This window comes from Carcharodon carcharias (assembly GCF_017639515.1).
Source record: "Carcharodon carcharias isolate sCarCar2 chromosome 29 unlocalized genomic scaffold, sCarCar2.pri SUPER_29_unloc_2, whole genome shotgun sequence".
Taxonomy (NCBI): Eukaryota; Metazoa; Chordata; class Chondrichthyes; order Lamniformes; family Lamnidae; genus Carcharodon; species Carcharodon carcharias.
In genome coordinates, this window is record NW_024470665.1 from 2,712,097 (window position 1) to 2,723,958 (window position 11,862).

Consider the following 11,862-nt stretch of genomic DNA (forward strand, 5'->3'; position numbering starts at 1 on the left):
AATGGGGGGAAGAGAGAGAGAGAACGAACGGGGGGAAGAGAGAGAGAGAACGAACGGGGGGAAGAGAGAGAGAGAACGAACGGGGGGAAGAGAGAGAGAGAGAACGAACGGGGGGAAGAGAGAGAGAGAGAGAACGAACGGGGGGAAGAGAGAGAGAGAGAACGAACGGGGGGAAGAGAGAGAGAGAGAACGAACGGGGGAAGAGAGAGAGAGAGAACGAACGGGGGGAAGAGAGAGAGAGAGAACGAACGGGGGGAAGAGAGAGAGAGAGAACGAACGGGGGGAAGAGAGAGAGAGAGAACGAACGGGGGGAAGAGAGAGAGAGAGAACGAACGCGGGGAAGAGAGAGAGAGAGAACGAACGGGGGGAAGAGAGAACGAACGGGGGGAAGAGAGAGAGAGAGAACGAACGGGGGGAAGAGAGAGAGAGAGAACGAACGGGGGGAAGAGAGAGAGAGAGAACGAACGGGGGGAAGAGAGAGAGAGAGAACGAACGGGGGGAAGAGAGAGAGAGAGAACGAACGGGGGGAAGAGAGAGAGAGAGAACGAACGGGGGGAAGAGAGAGAGAACGAACGGGGGGAAGAGAGAGAGAACGAACGGGGGGAAGAGAGAGAGAGAGAACGAACGGGGGAAGAGAGAGAGAGAGAACGAACGGGGGGAAGAGAGAGAGAGAGAACGAACGGGGGAAGAGAGAGAGAGAGAGAACGAACGGGGGAAGAGAGAGAGAGAGAGAACGAACGGGGGAAGAGAGAGAGAGAGAACGAACGGGGGAAGAGAGAGAGAGAGAACGAACGGGGGAAGAGAGAGAGAGAGAACGAACGGGGGAAGAGAGAACGAACAGGGGAAGAGAGAGAGAGAGAGAACGAACGGGGGAAGAGAGAGAGAGAAAAAGAGAGAGAGCAGGGGGGAGAGAGAGAGAGAGAGAACTGGGCGAAGAGGGAATGGGGGTCAGAGGCGGGGAGGAGAGAGCGAACGAGGCAAAGAGAGAACGGGGGTCGGAGGGGGAAAGAGATAGAATGGGGGGTGCAAGGGAGAGAGAGTGGGGAGAATGTGGGACTCGCTCCCACAGGGAGTGATCGAGGTGAAGAGTGTCGATGTATTTAAGGGGGAAGCTGGATAAACACAGTATATGGGGATGGGTGGAGATGGAGAGGGGGGTGGGAGGAGGCTGGAGTGGAGCAGAAACACCAGCATGGACCACAGAATGGTTCCTGCACAGAAGGAGGCCATCTGGCCCATCTTGTCAGTGCTGGCTCTCTGAAGATCATTTCACCTATAACCCTTCACATTGTTCTTTCTCCAGTAACAATCCAGTTCCCTTTTGAAATCATCGATTGAATCTGCCTCCCCCACAGTCTCGGGCAATGCGTTCCAGATCCTAACTGCTCGCTGTGTGAAAAGGTTTCTCCTCCTGTCGCCGTTGCTTCTTTCACCAATCGCCTTAAATTTGTGTCCCCCTGGTTCTCGATCCTTCCCCCCAACGGGAACAGTTTCTCCCGATCGACTCTGTCGAGGTGATTTTGAACACCTCGATCAAAGCTCCTCTCAACCTTCTCTTCTCCAAGGAGAACAGACCCGACCTCCCCAGCCTGTGCAACGTAACTGAAGTCCGGGATGGGCTGAATGGTCTGTTTCGGTGCTGTGTGATAGTATAACCCACTGTGAGTGGGTTAAATGCCAATGGGGGTAAGGTAATACCTCCCACTGGGGGCAAAGGCTGTCTGCATCTGCTTCTGCTTTATCTGCGTCTGTATCAGAGGCCGTGCTCTGTCAAAATTTGTGTGGGCATAACGCTAAAGAGGGCATGATTTGCTGAGATGGTAGCCCAGGTGATGAAAACATTTTAGTCAGAAATAACCCAGCGATTTCAAGTGACGGAGCCAGTGACCATCTCCTCTGGCAGCTCGCTCCAGTGCGGGACTGCCCTTGGGGGACGCTGTTGGCTGACGAGGATGATCGTTGGCACGCTGGGTTGTGGTTTGTGCGGGCGGGCTACCCGCAGTTTTCCCATCCGCCGGCAAGGGGGTGCCGGGTGCTTCACGCAACCGTCGGGGCCCAGAAGGGAGTCCATTCTGCCCATCGCATCCGCGCCGTCTCTCCGAACGAGCAATTCGCTCGCTGCCGTTCTCCCCGTGAACGCTCTTCCCTTCCTGGTAACGGTCCAGCTCCCTTTTGAAAGCCTCGATCGGCCATGCACAACCGTTCCCCACCGCCACCCCCCCCCCTCAAAATCTCGGGCAGAACATTCCAGAACCAGTCGCTGCGCAGCAAAGTTTCTGCTCCTCACATCGCCGTTGCTTCTTTTGACAGGAGACTTGGAAACTTTTTGCTCGCTGCTTGTGTCTGTCATCCCATGTTTTACAGAACATGGTCAACTCCATTGTTTATATTCACCCCCCTCTCCCCTCCCTCCCCCTCTCCTTCTCCTTCTCCTTGGCTGTAGCGATTCCCATTCCCAATCTCTGAGATAAAAGCAAAATACTGCGGATGCTGGAAATCTAGAACAGAAACAAAAATAGCTGGAAAAACTCAGCCGGTCAGACAGCATCTGCGGAGAGGGATACTGCCAAAGATGAACTCTCTCCTCCATCCCCATCCCCACCCCCTTTCCAATCCCTTTTTCCAATAATTTATACATTTTTGTTTTACAACTACATACATTTTTTTTCTTTTCCCTCCTATTTTTAAATTTAATTCGATCCATCGTTTCATCGCCACCTTTTAGCCCATTTCGATCCCTTCCCCCCTCCCCCCCCCCCCCAATCCAACCTACCCCCACTAGAGCCATCTGCCACTAGCTTGCTACCCTTAACGGAGCCATTAGCACATCCTTTACCTGATATCGCCTAATATCATTTCTATTTTTTCCTCAGTTCTGTTGAAGGGTCATACGGACTCGAAACGTTAACCGTGTCAGACCTGCTGAGTTTTTTTTCCAGGTATTTTTGTTTTTGTTCCCAATCTCTGATCCTTCCCTCCACTCACCAATCACCCAATGATGGAGGAGGAGGAGGAAGAGGAAGGGGGAGGGGTTTTGGGTGTGACGCAGGCGCGGCGGAGAGGGGAGGGGCCCGGAACCTTTGTGACGGGGGGCGCCGGTGGGGGAGCGGCTCAGAGGAGACGGACCGACTTCCGGCGGCGGCGGCAGCAGCAGCCAGGAGGCGCTCGAGCAGGCGGCCGGGCCGGTTGGGGCGGGAAGGGGAGTGTCGGTGCCTCCGCGCTCTCTCTCTCTCTCTCTCTCTCTCGCTGTGTGTGTGGACCCTTTCCTCACCCTCGTCCTCTTCCTTACCTCGCCATGACTCTCTTCCACTTCGGCAACTGCTTCGCCCTGGCTTACTTCCCGTATTTCATCGCCTACAAGTGCACGGGGCTGTGAGTAAAAACCCGGGAGGGCGACCCGCGGCCGCCGCCACCGCCACCGCCATGGTCCGGCTCGTGGGCCGCACGTCATGACGCCGAGGCGCTCATTAGCATAGCGCGCCAGCCCCACCCGCCTCCGTGACGCGAGACGCCACAGTTAGCATAACCGCCTTTTTTCATATCGTGGCTTGTGACGTCGGACGTGTCGGTAGCGCAGCCTGAGAGACTGGTGATTAGCATACTGCATGAATAATTAATGAGACCTGTGGTTATAGCCCCGCCTCCTCCTCACCATGAGTTCCAACCCCCTCCCCCCTCCAATGGGACTCAGTGTTCCCCCCCCTCCCCCCTCCAATGGGACTCAGTGACCCCCACCCCCCCCCCCCCCCCCCCCCCCTCCCCCCCCCCTCTCCAATGGGACTCAGTGTCCCCCCCTCCCCCCTCCAATGGGACTCAGTGACCCCCCCCTCCCCTCCAATGGGACTCAGTGACCCCCCCCCCCTCCCCTCCAATGGGACTCAGTGTCCCCCCCCTCCCCCCTCCAATGGGACTCAGTGACCCCCCCCCCTCCCCCCTCCAATGGGACTCAGTGTCCCCCCCCCCTCCCCCCAATGGGACTCAGTGACCCCCCCCCTCCCCTCCAATGGGACTCAGTGTCCCCCCCCCCTCCCCCCAATGGGACTCAGTGACCCCCCCCCCCTCCCCTCCAATGGGACTCAGTGTCCCCCCCCTCCCCCCTCCAATGGGGACTCAGTGTCCCCCCCCCCTCCCCCCTCCAATGGGACTCAGTGACCCCCCCCCTCCCCTCCAATGGGACTCAGTGTCCCCCCCCCCTCCCCTCCAATGGGACTCAGTGACCCCCCCCTCCCCCCTCCAATGGGACTCAGTGACCCCCCCCCCTCCCCTCCAATGGGACTCAGTGTCCCCCCCCCCCTCCCCTCCAATGGGACTCAGTGACCCCCCCCCCCTCCCCCCTCCAATGGGACTCAGTGTCCCCCCCCTCCCCTCCAATGGGACTCAGTGTCCCCCCCCCCTCCCCCCAATGGGACTCAGTGACCCCCCCCCCTCCCCTCCAATGGGACTCAGTGACCCCCCCCTCCCCCCTCCAATGGGACTCAGTGTCCCCCCCCCCTCCCCCCAATGGGACTCAGTGTCCCCTCCCCCCTCCCCCCCCAGGCCAAGTGGACTCAGTGCCCCCCCCCCCCACCCCCCACGTGGTCACTTCGCTCAATACTCACAGGCTAACTGGGTTCAGTTCTGGGTCCCACTCCTCAGGGAGGATATATTGTCCTCGGAGGGGAAGCTGCGCAGAGTCACCAGAACGAGTCCGGGGCTGAAAGGGTTAAATCCCGAGGACAGGTTGCACAGACCAGGCTTGTGTTCCCTCGAGTCTCAAAGATTATGGGGGTTGAATGGGCCTCCTCCTGTTCCTGTGTAACAGGCTGGTGGGGGGCGTGAATGGGCCTCCTCCTGTTCCTGGGTAACAGGCTCGAGGGGGCTGAATGGCCTCCTCCTGTTCCTGTGTAACAGGCTCAAGGGGGCTGAATGGGCCTCCTCCTGTTCCTGTGTAACAGGCTGGAGGGGGGCGTGAATGGGCCTCCTCCTGTTCCTGTGTAACAGGCTCGAGGGGGGCTGAATGGGCCTCCTCCTGTTCCTGGGTAACAGGCTCGAGGGGGGCTGAATGGGCCTCCTCCTGTTCCTGTGTAACAGGCTGGTGGGGGGCGTGAATGGGCCTCCTCCTGTTCCTGTGTAACAGGCTGGAGGGGGGCGTGAATGGGCCTCCTCCTGTTCCTGTGTAACAGGCTCGAGGGGGGCTGAATGGGCCTCCTCCTGTTCCTGTGTAACAGGCTCGAGGGGGCTGAATGGTCTCTCCGTTTTCCTATGCGGTTCAGTGATGTTGTACCTGTTCTCTGTTCCAGGTCTGAGTACAATGCTTTCTGGAGGTGCGTCCAGGCTGGCGCTACATATCTGTTTGTGCAACTCTGCAAGGTAGAGCCTGAAACCCATCTTCCGGGCTCAATAGCGACCTCAAAAATATTCAGGTTGTCTCAGGACTGGGTTTGAGAGTGAATGTGAGCCCATCACACCCGGAGGGAGCTAGGGAGGGAGAGTACACCCCCACCCTCGCGCCCCTGCTCCTGAAAAATGTGACTGTGATTGCTGATTGGGTGGTGGGGGGGGCCGGGGGTGGGGGGGGTCTGGTCACGGAGTTGGTGATCACTGAGGGGGTGGCGGTGTTTGGGGGTCTTGACGTGGGTGGGTGGGGTTGGTCGGGGCGCAGGTGAAAGCGTTTGGGTGTCTCTGACAGTGGATGCAATGTAAAGAGACTGATTTGCCATGTTTTCTCTCCCCCACCCACCCCGTCCCCCCTTTTTCCCCTCAACTTCCCCCACCCCACCCCCGACCCCGTTATCTCCTCTCTCTCTCTCTCTCTCTCCCAGATGTTATTCCTTGCCACGTTCTTTCCCACCTGGGATGCCTCTGTGGGTGTTTACGATTTCATTGGGGTAAGTCCAGAATCGAGGTACACCTCATGTATTTCAGTCCCGAGACAGAGCCGGGTTTAACAAGTTCCCCTCCCAAACGGATTGTGTGGGATTCCCTGCTCACTGGCTCCAGGTCCCGTGGGTTCCCTGCTGACAGTGATCCATGTTTTTCCTATTCCCTGATTGTCTGTGTTTGCAGCTCTGGGGTTTCACTCCATGTTGCTGGAGTATTTCATCGCCCATTTCAGTCATACCGAGTGATAATCTGCAGTCAATGTGTTAAAGGTTGTGTGTGTAAAAAAAAAAAATGCCATGTGCTATATCTAACCCCCTGCTGTACCTGTCCTGGGAGTGTTTGATGTGGACAGTGTAGAGGGAGCTTTAATCTGTATCTAACCCCATGCTGTACCTGTCCTGGGAGTTTTTGATGGGGACAGTGTAGAGGGAGCTTTACTCTATCTATTTTAAATGCTGATTGTGGGGGTGATTGTGATGAGATATGAATTTTGCTTCATACCTTTTGAGGGATTCAGGTACCAGGTGTAATGAAAACGGAAGGGAAATGATTGGTTGTGTTTTTTCCTGCCCAGGAATTCATGAAATCGACAGTGGACCTGGCCGATTTGCTGGGGCTTCACCTGGTGATGTCTAAGAACGCAGGGAAGGGGGAATACAAGATACTGGTGGCAGCAATGGGCTGGTCCACTGCGGAGCTCATCATGTCCAGGTGAGGTCCGTCAGATAGTGGCTCATACTGTCCCCTCTCCCTGCCCCTTCACCCAGACACATGTGATGCTGGGGGATGCGGGGCATTGGCGCTGGGGGGGGGTTGGTCAGGATGTCTGTGCTGGGGGTTGCGGGGCGGGGGTGCTGGGGGTGCGGGGCGGGGGTGCTGGGGGTGCGGGGCGTGGGTGCTGGGGGTGCGGGGCGTGGGTGCTGGGGGTGCGGGGCGTGGGTGCTGGGGGTGCGGGGCGTGGGTGCTGGGGGGGCGGGGTGTGGGTGCGGGGGATGGGTGCTGGGGTGCGGGTTGTGGGTGCTGGGGCGCGGGGCGTGGGTGCGGGGGATGGGTGCTGGGGTGCGGGGCGTGGGTGATGGGGGTGCGGGGGATGGGTGCTGGGGGTGCGGGGTGTGGGTGCTGGGGGGCGGGGTGTGGGTGCGGGGGATGGGTGCTGGGGTGCGGGTTGTGGGTGCTGGGGTGCGGGTTGTGGGTGCTGGGGTGCGGGTTGTGGGTGCTGGGGTGCGGGTTGTGGGTGCTGGGCATGGGTGCTGGGGGTGCGGGGTGTGGGTGCTGGGGGTGCGGGGCGTGGGTGCTGGGGTGCGGGACGTGGGTGCTGGGGGTGCGGGGCGTGGGTGCGGGAGATGGGTGCTGGGGTGCGGGGTGTAGGTGCGGGGCGTGGGTGCGGGGCGTGGGTGCTGGGGGTGCGGGGCGTGGGTGCTGGGGGTGCGGGGCGTGGGTGCTGGGGGTGCAGGGCGTGGGTGCTGGGGGCGTGGGTGCTGGGGGTGCGGGGCGTGGGTGCTGGGGGTGCGGGGCGTGGGTGCTGGGGGTGCGGGGCGTGGGTGCGGGGCGTGGGTGCTGGGGTCCGGTGCGTGGGTGCTGGGGGTGCAGGGCGTCAGTGCTGGGGGTGCGGTGCGTGGGTGCTGGGGGTGCGGGGCGTCAGTGCTGGGGGTGCGGTGCGTGGGTGTTTCCGTGGTGGTTTGGGACACGGGGCTGTGTTCGGGGAGACTGACCGTTGGCCCATTCTGATTTCGCCATGTTTTTTTCCCCAGGTGCATCCCCCTGTGGGTTGGTGCCAGAGGGATCGAGTTTGACTGGAAGTACATTCAGATGAGCTTTGACTCCAACATCAGTCTGGTAAAGAATAGCCCTCGCACTCAGCTGTCCCCTTTCCCCCTGTCCCTGTCCCCTTTCCCCCTGTCCCTGTCCCCTTTCCCCCTGTCCCTGTCCCCTTTCCCCCTGTCCCTGTCCCCTTTCCCCCTGTCCCTGTCCCCTTTCCCCCTGTCCCTGTCCCCTTTCCCCCTGTCCCTGTCCGGTTTCCCCCAGGCCCCTGTCCCCTTTCTCCCAGGCCTCTGTCTCTGTCCCACACCTCGCGCTCTCTGGCTAGGCCCATTCAGCCCCCTCGAGCCTGTTACACAGGAACAGGAGGAGGCCCATTCAGCCCCCTCGAGCCTGTTACACAGGAACAGGAGGAGGCCCATTCAGCCCCCTCGAGCCTGTTACACAGGAACAGGAGGAGGCCCATTCAGCCCCCTCGAGCCTGTTACACAGGAACAGGAGGAGGCTCACCACCACCTTCTCAAGGGGTAAATGGGATGGGCAATAAATGCTGGGCCCAGCCAGTGAAGCCCACATGCTCTGAAAGAATCAACTTGAAGAAGCTGATGGTTTATCTATGAGGCTGACCCTGCTACCAGTGGTTTTTCTAAAGTTGAACTTGCTCCTGTCTCTCTCTTCCCCACCCCACAGATTCACTACATCAGCATGGCAGGACTGGTCTGGATGTTTTCACGGTATGACCTCCCGAGGCACTATCGCCTGCCGATTGCAATCCTCCTCGGCCTCAGCGTCTACAAAGCCTTCCTCATGGAGTAAGTGTGAGCGCAGGCGGACCGGGATTTCACTGGGGTGTGATCAGGCCTGGCCTGGTGAACACTGGTGTCTGCATGTCTGTGAGCATGTTCAAGTCTGGGGTGGGAAATGCCTGTGTCCCTGTCTGTCTGTGTCCCTGCCTGCCTGTCTGTCTGTGTCCCTGCCTGCCTGTCTGTCTGTGTCCCTGCCTGCCTGTCTGTCTGTGTCCCTGCCTGCCTGTCTGTCTGTGTCCCTGCCTGCCTGCCTGTCTGTCTGTGTCCCTGCCTGCCTGTCTGTGTCCCTGCCTGCCTGCCTGTCTGTGTCCCTGCCTGCCTGCCTGTCTGTGTCCCTGCCTGCCTGTCTGTCTGTGTCCCTGCCTGCCTGTCTGTCTGTGTCCCTGCCTGTCTGTCTGTGTCCCTGCCTGTCTGTCTGTGTCCCTGCCTGTGTCCCTGCCTGTCTGCCTGTGTCCCTGCCTGTCTGCCTGTGTCCCTGCCTGTCTGCCTGTGTCCCTGCCTGTCTGCCTGTGTCCCTGCCTGTCTGCCTGTGTCCCTGCCTGTCTGCCTGTGTCCCTGCCTGTCTGCCTGTGTCCCTGCCTGTCTGCCTGTGTCCCTGCCTGTCTGCCTTTGTCCCTGCCTGTCTGCCTTTGTCCCTGCCTGTCTGCCTTTGTCCCTGCCTGTCTGCCTTTGTCCCTGCCTGTCTGCCTGTGTCCCTGCCTGTCTGCCTGTGTCCCTGCCTGTCTGCCTGTGTCCCTGCCTGTCTGCCTGTGTCCCTGCCTGTCTGCCTGTGTCCCTGCCTGTCTGCCTTTGTCCCTGCCTGTCTGCCTTTGTCCCTGCCTGTCTGTCTTTGTCCCTGCCTGTCTGTCTTTGTCCCTGCCTGTCTGCCTGCGTCCCTGCCTGTCTGCCTGCGTCCCTGCCTGTCTGCCTGCGTCCCTGCCTGTCTGCCTGCGTCCCTGCCTGTCTGCGTGTCTGCCTGTCTGCCTGCGTGTCTGCCTGCCTGTGTCCCCGTCTGCCTGCCTGTGTGTCTGCCTGCCTGTGTCCCCGCCTGTCTGCCTGCCTGCCTGTGTCCCCGCCTGTCTGCCTGCCTGCCTGTGTCCCCGCCTGTCTGTCTGCCTGCCTGCCTGTGTCCCCGCCTGTCTGCCTGCCTGCCTGTGTCCCCGCCTGCCTGTGTCCATGTCCCCGCCTGCCTGCCTGCCTGTGTCCCCGCCTGCCTGTGTCCCCGCCTGTCTGCCTGCCTGCCTGGTGTCCCCACCTGTCTGCCTGCCTGCCTGTGTCCCCACCTGCCTGCCTGCCTGCCTGTGTCCCCACCTGCCTGCCTGCCTGCCTGTGTCCCCGCCTGCCTGTGTCCCCGCCTGTCTGCCTGCCTGTGTCCCCGCCTGCCTGTGTCCACGCCTGCCTGTGTCCCCGCCTGTCTGCCTGCCTGCCTGTGTCCCCGCCTGTCTGCCTGCCTGCCTGTGTCCCGCCTGCCTGTCTGCCTGCCTGCCTGTGTCCCCGGCTGTCTGCCTGCCTGCCTGTGTCCCCGCCTATCTGCCTGCCTGCCTGTGTCCCCGCCTGCCTGTGTCCATGTCCCCGCCTGCCTGCCTGCCTGTGTCCCCGCCTGCCTGTGTCCCCGCCTGCCTGTGTCCCCGCCTGCCTGTGTCCCCGCCTGCCTGTGTCCCCGCCTGCCTGTGTCCCCGCCTGCCTGTGTCCCCGCCTGCCTGTGTCCCCGCCTGCCTGTGTCCCCGCCTGCCTGTGTCCCCGCCTGCTGTGTCCCCGCCTGCCTGTGTCCCGCCTGCCTGTGTCCCCGCCTGCCTGTGTCCCCGCCTGCCTGTGTCCCCGCCTGCCTGTGTCCGCCTGCCTGTGTCCCCGCCTGCCTGTGTCCCCGCCTGCCTGTGTCCCCCCCCTGTCCCCGCCTGCTGTGTCCCGCCTGCCTGTGTCCCCGCCTGCCTGTGTCCCCGCCTGCCTGTGTCCCCGCCTGCCTGTGTCCCCGCCTGCCTGTGTCCCCGCCTGCCTGTGTCCCCGCCTGCCTGTGTCCCCGCCTGCCTGTGTCCCCGCCTGCCTGTGTCCCCGCCTGCCTGTGTCCCCGCCTGCCTGTGTCCCCGCCTGCCTGTGTCCCCGCCTGCCTGTGTCCCCGCCTGCCTGTGTCCCCGCCTGCCTGTGTCCCCGCCTGCCTGTGTCCCCGCCTGCCTGTGTCCCCGCCTGCCTGTGTCCCCGCCTGCCTGTGTCCCCGCCTGCCTGTGTCCCCGCGCCTGTGTCCCCGCCTGCCTGTGTCCCCGCCTGCCTGTGTCCCGCCTGCCTGTGTCCCCGCCTGCCTGTGTCCCCGCCTGCCTGTGTCCCCGCCTGCCTGTGTCCCCGCTGCCTGTGTCCCCGCCTGCCTGTGTCCCCGCCTGCCTGTGTCCCCGCCTGCCTGTGTCCCCCGCCTGCCTGTGTCCCGCCTGCCTGTGTCCCCGCCTGCCTGTGTCCCCGCCTGCCTGTGTCCCCCGCTGCCTGTGTCCCCGCCTGCCTGTGTGTCCCCGCCTGCCTGTGTCCCCGCCTGCCTGTGTCCCCGCCTGCCTGTGTCCCCGCCTGCCTGTGTCCCCGCCTGCCTGTGTCCCCGCCTGCCTGTGTCCCCGCCTGCCTGTGTCCCCGCCTGCCTGTGTCCCCGCCTGCCTGTGTCCCCGCCTGCCTGTGTCCCGCTGCCTGTGTCCCGCCTGCCTGTGTCCCCGCCTGCCTGTGTCCCCGCCTGCCTGTGTCCCCGCCTGCCTGTGTCCCGCCTGCCTGTGTCCCCGCCTGCCTGTGTCCCCGCCTGCCTGTGTCCCCGCCTGCCTGTGTCCCCGCCTGCCTGTGTCCCCGCCTGCCTGTGTCCCCGCCTGCCTGTGTCCCCGCCTGCCTGCGTCCCCGCCTGCCTGCCCGCCTGCCTGTGTCCCCGCCTGCCTGTGTCCCCACCTGTCTGCCTGTCTGTGTCCCTGTGCATTTATCTGTGCAGACCGTGCACTGCAGACTCCCTGGCTATCGTGCAGCGCAGAGGGGGCAGCCTGTTTGTTTTTGGCTCGCTAAGGGAGGTGGGGGGGTGGTGGTAGATTGAGGGGCAGGGGGCCGTGGGGAGCGAGGGAACAGGGGTGTTTTTAGGGGAGGTGAGGGGGAGAGTTGTGTGGAAGGGAGGGTGTGAGTGAGGGAGTCGGGGTGTTCAGTGTGGGATGGTGTAACTCGTGACTGACCCAGTTCCCCCCTCCCCTTCATGACTGACCCCACTCTCTCTCTCTCTCTCTCTCTCTCCCCCTCCCCACCCCCCACAGGTCCTTTGTCCACGTGTTGCTGTTGGGCAGCTGGACAGCCTTGCTGATCAAAGCCATGGTGACAGGCGCCATTTCGCTCAGCGCCTTGATCCTGTACATCAGCCTGGTTCACAGCAACTGACTCGGCGGTGAAGGAGCGGCAGCAGCAGCAGCAGTGAGCCACCGACAGAGGGGGGACCCACCTCACTCCGGTGGGGGGG

General features: G+C 62.1%; 1 protein-coding gene across 1 annotated transcript; it reads left to right on the forward strand.

Moving 5' to 3' along the window:
• Window positions 1-3,116: 3,116 nt before the first annotated feature.
• On the forward strand, window positions 3,117-11,862 carry LOC121274040 (transmembrane protein 147). Its single transcript, XM_041181176.1, has 7 exons — window positions 3,117-3,372; window positions 5,280-5,349; window positions 5,802-5,867; window positions 6,437-6,573; window positions 7,614-7,698; window positions 8,311-8,432; window positions 11,663-11,862. The coding sequence occupies exons 1-7, from the start codon at window positions 3,296-3,298 to the stop codon at window positions 11,781-11,783; spliced, it is 678 nt and encodes a 225-aa protein (XP_041037110.1). The 5' UTR covers window positions 3,117-3,295; the 3' UTR covers window positions 11,784-11,862.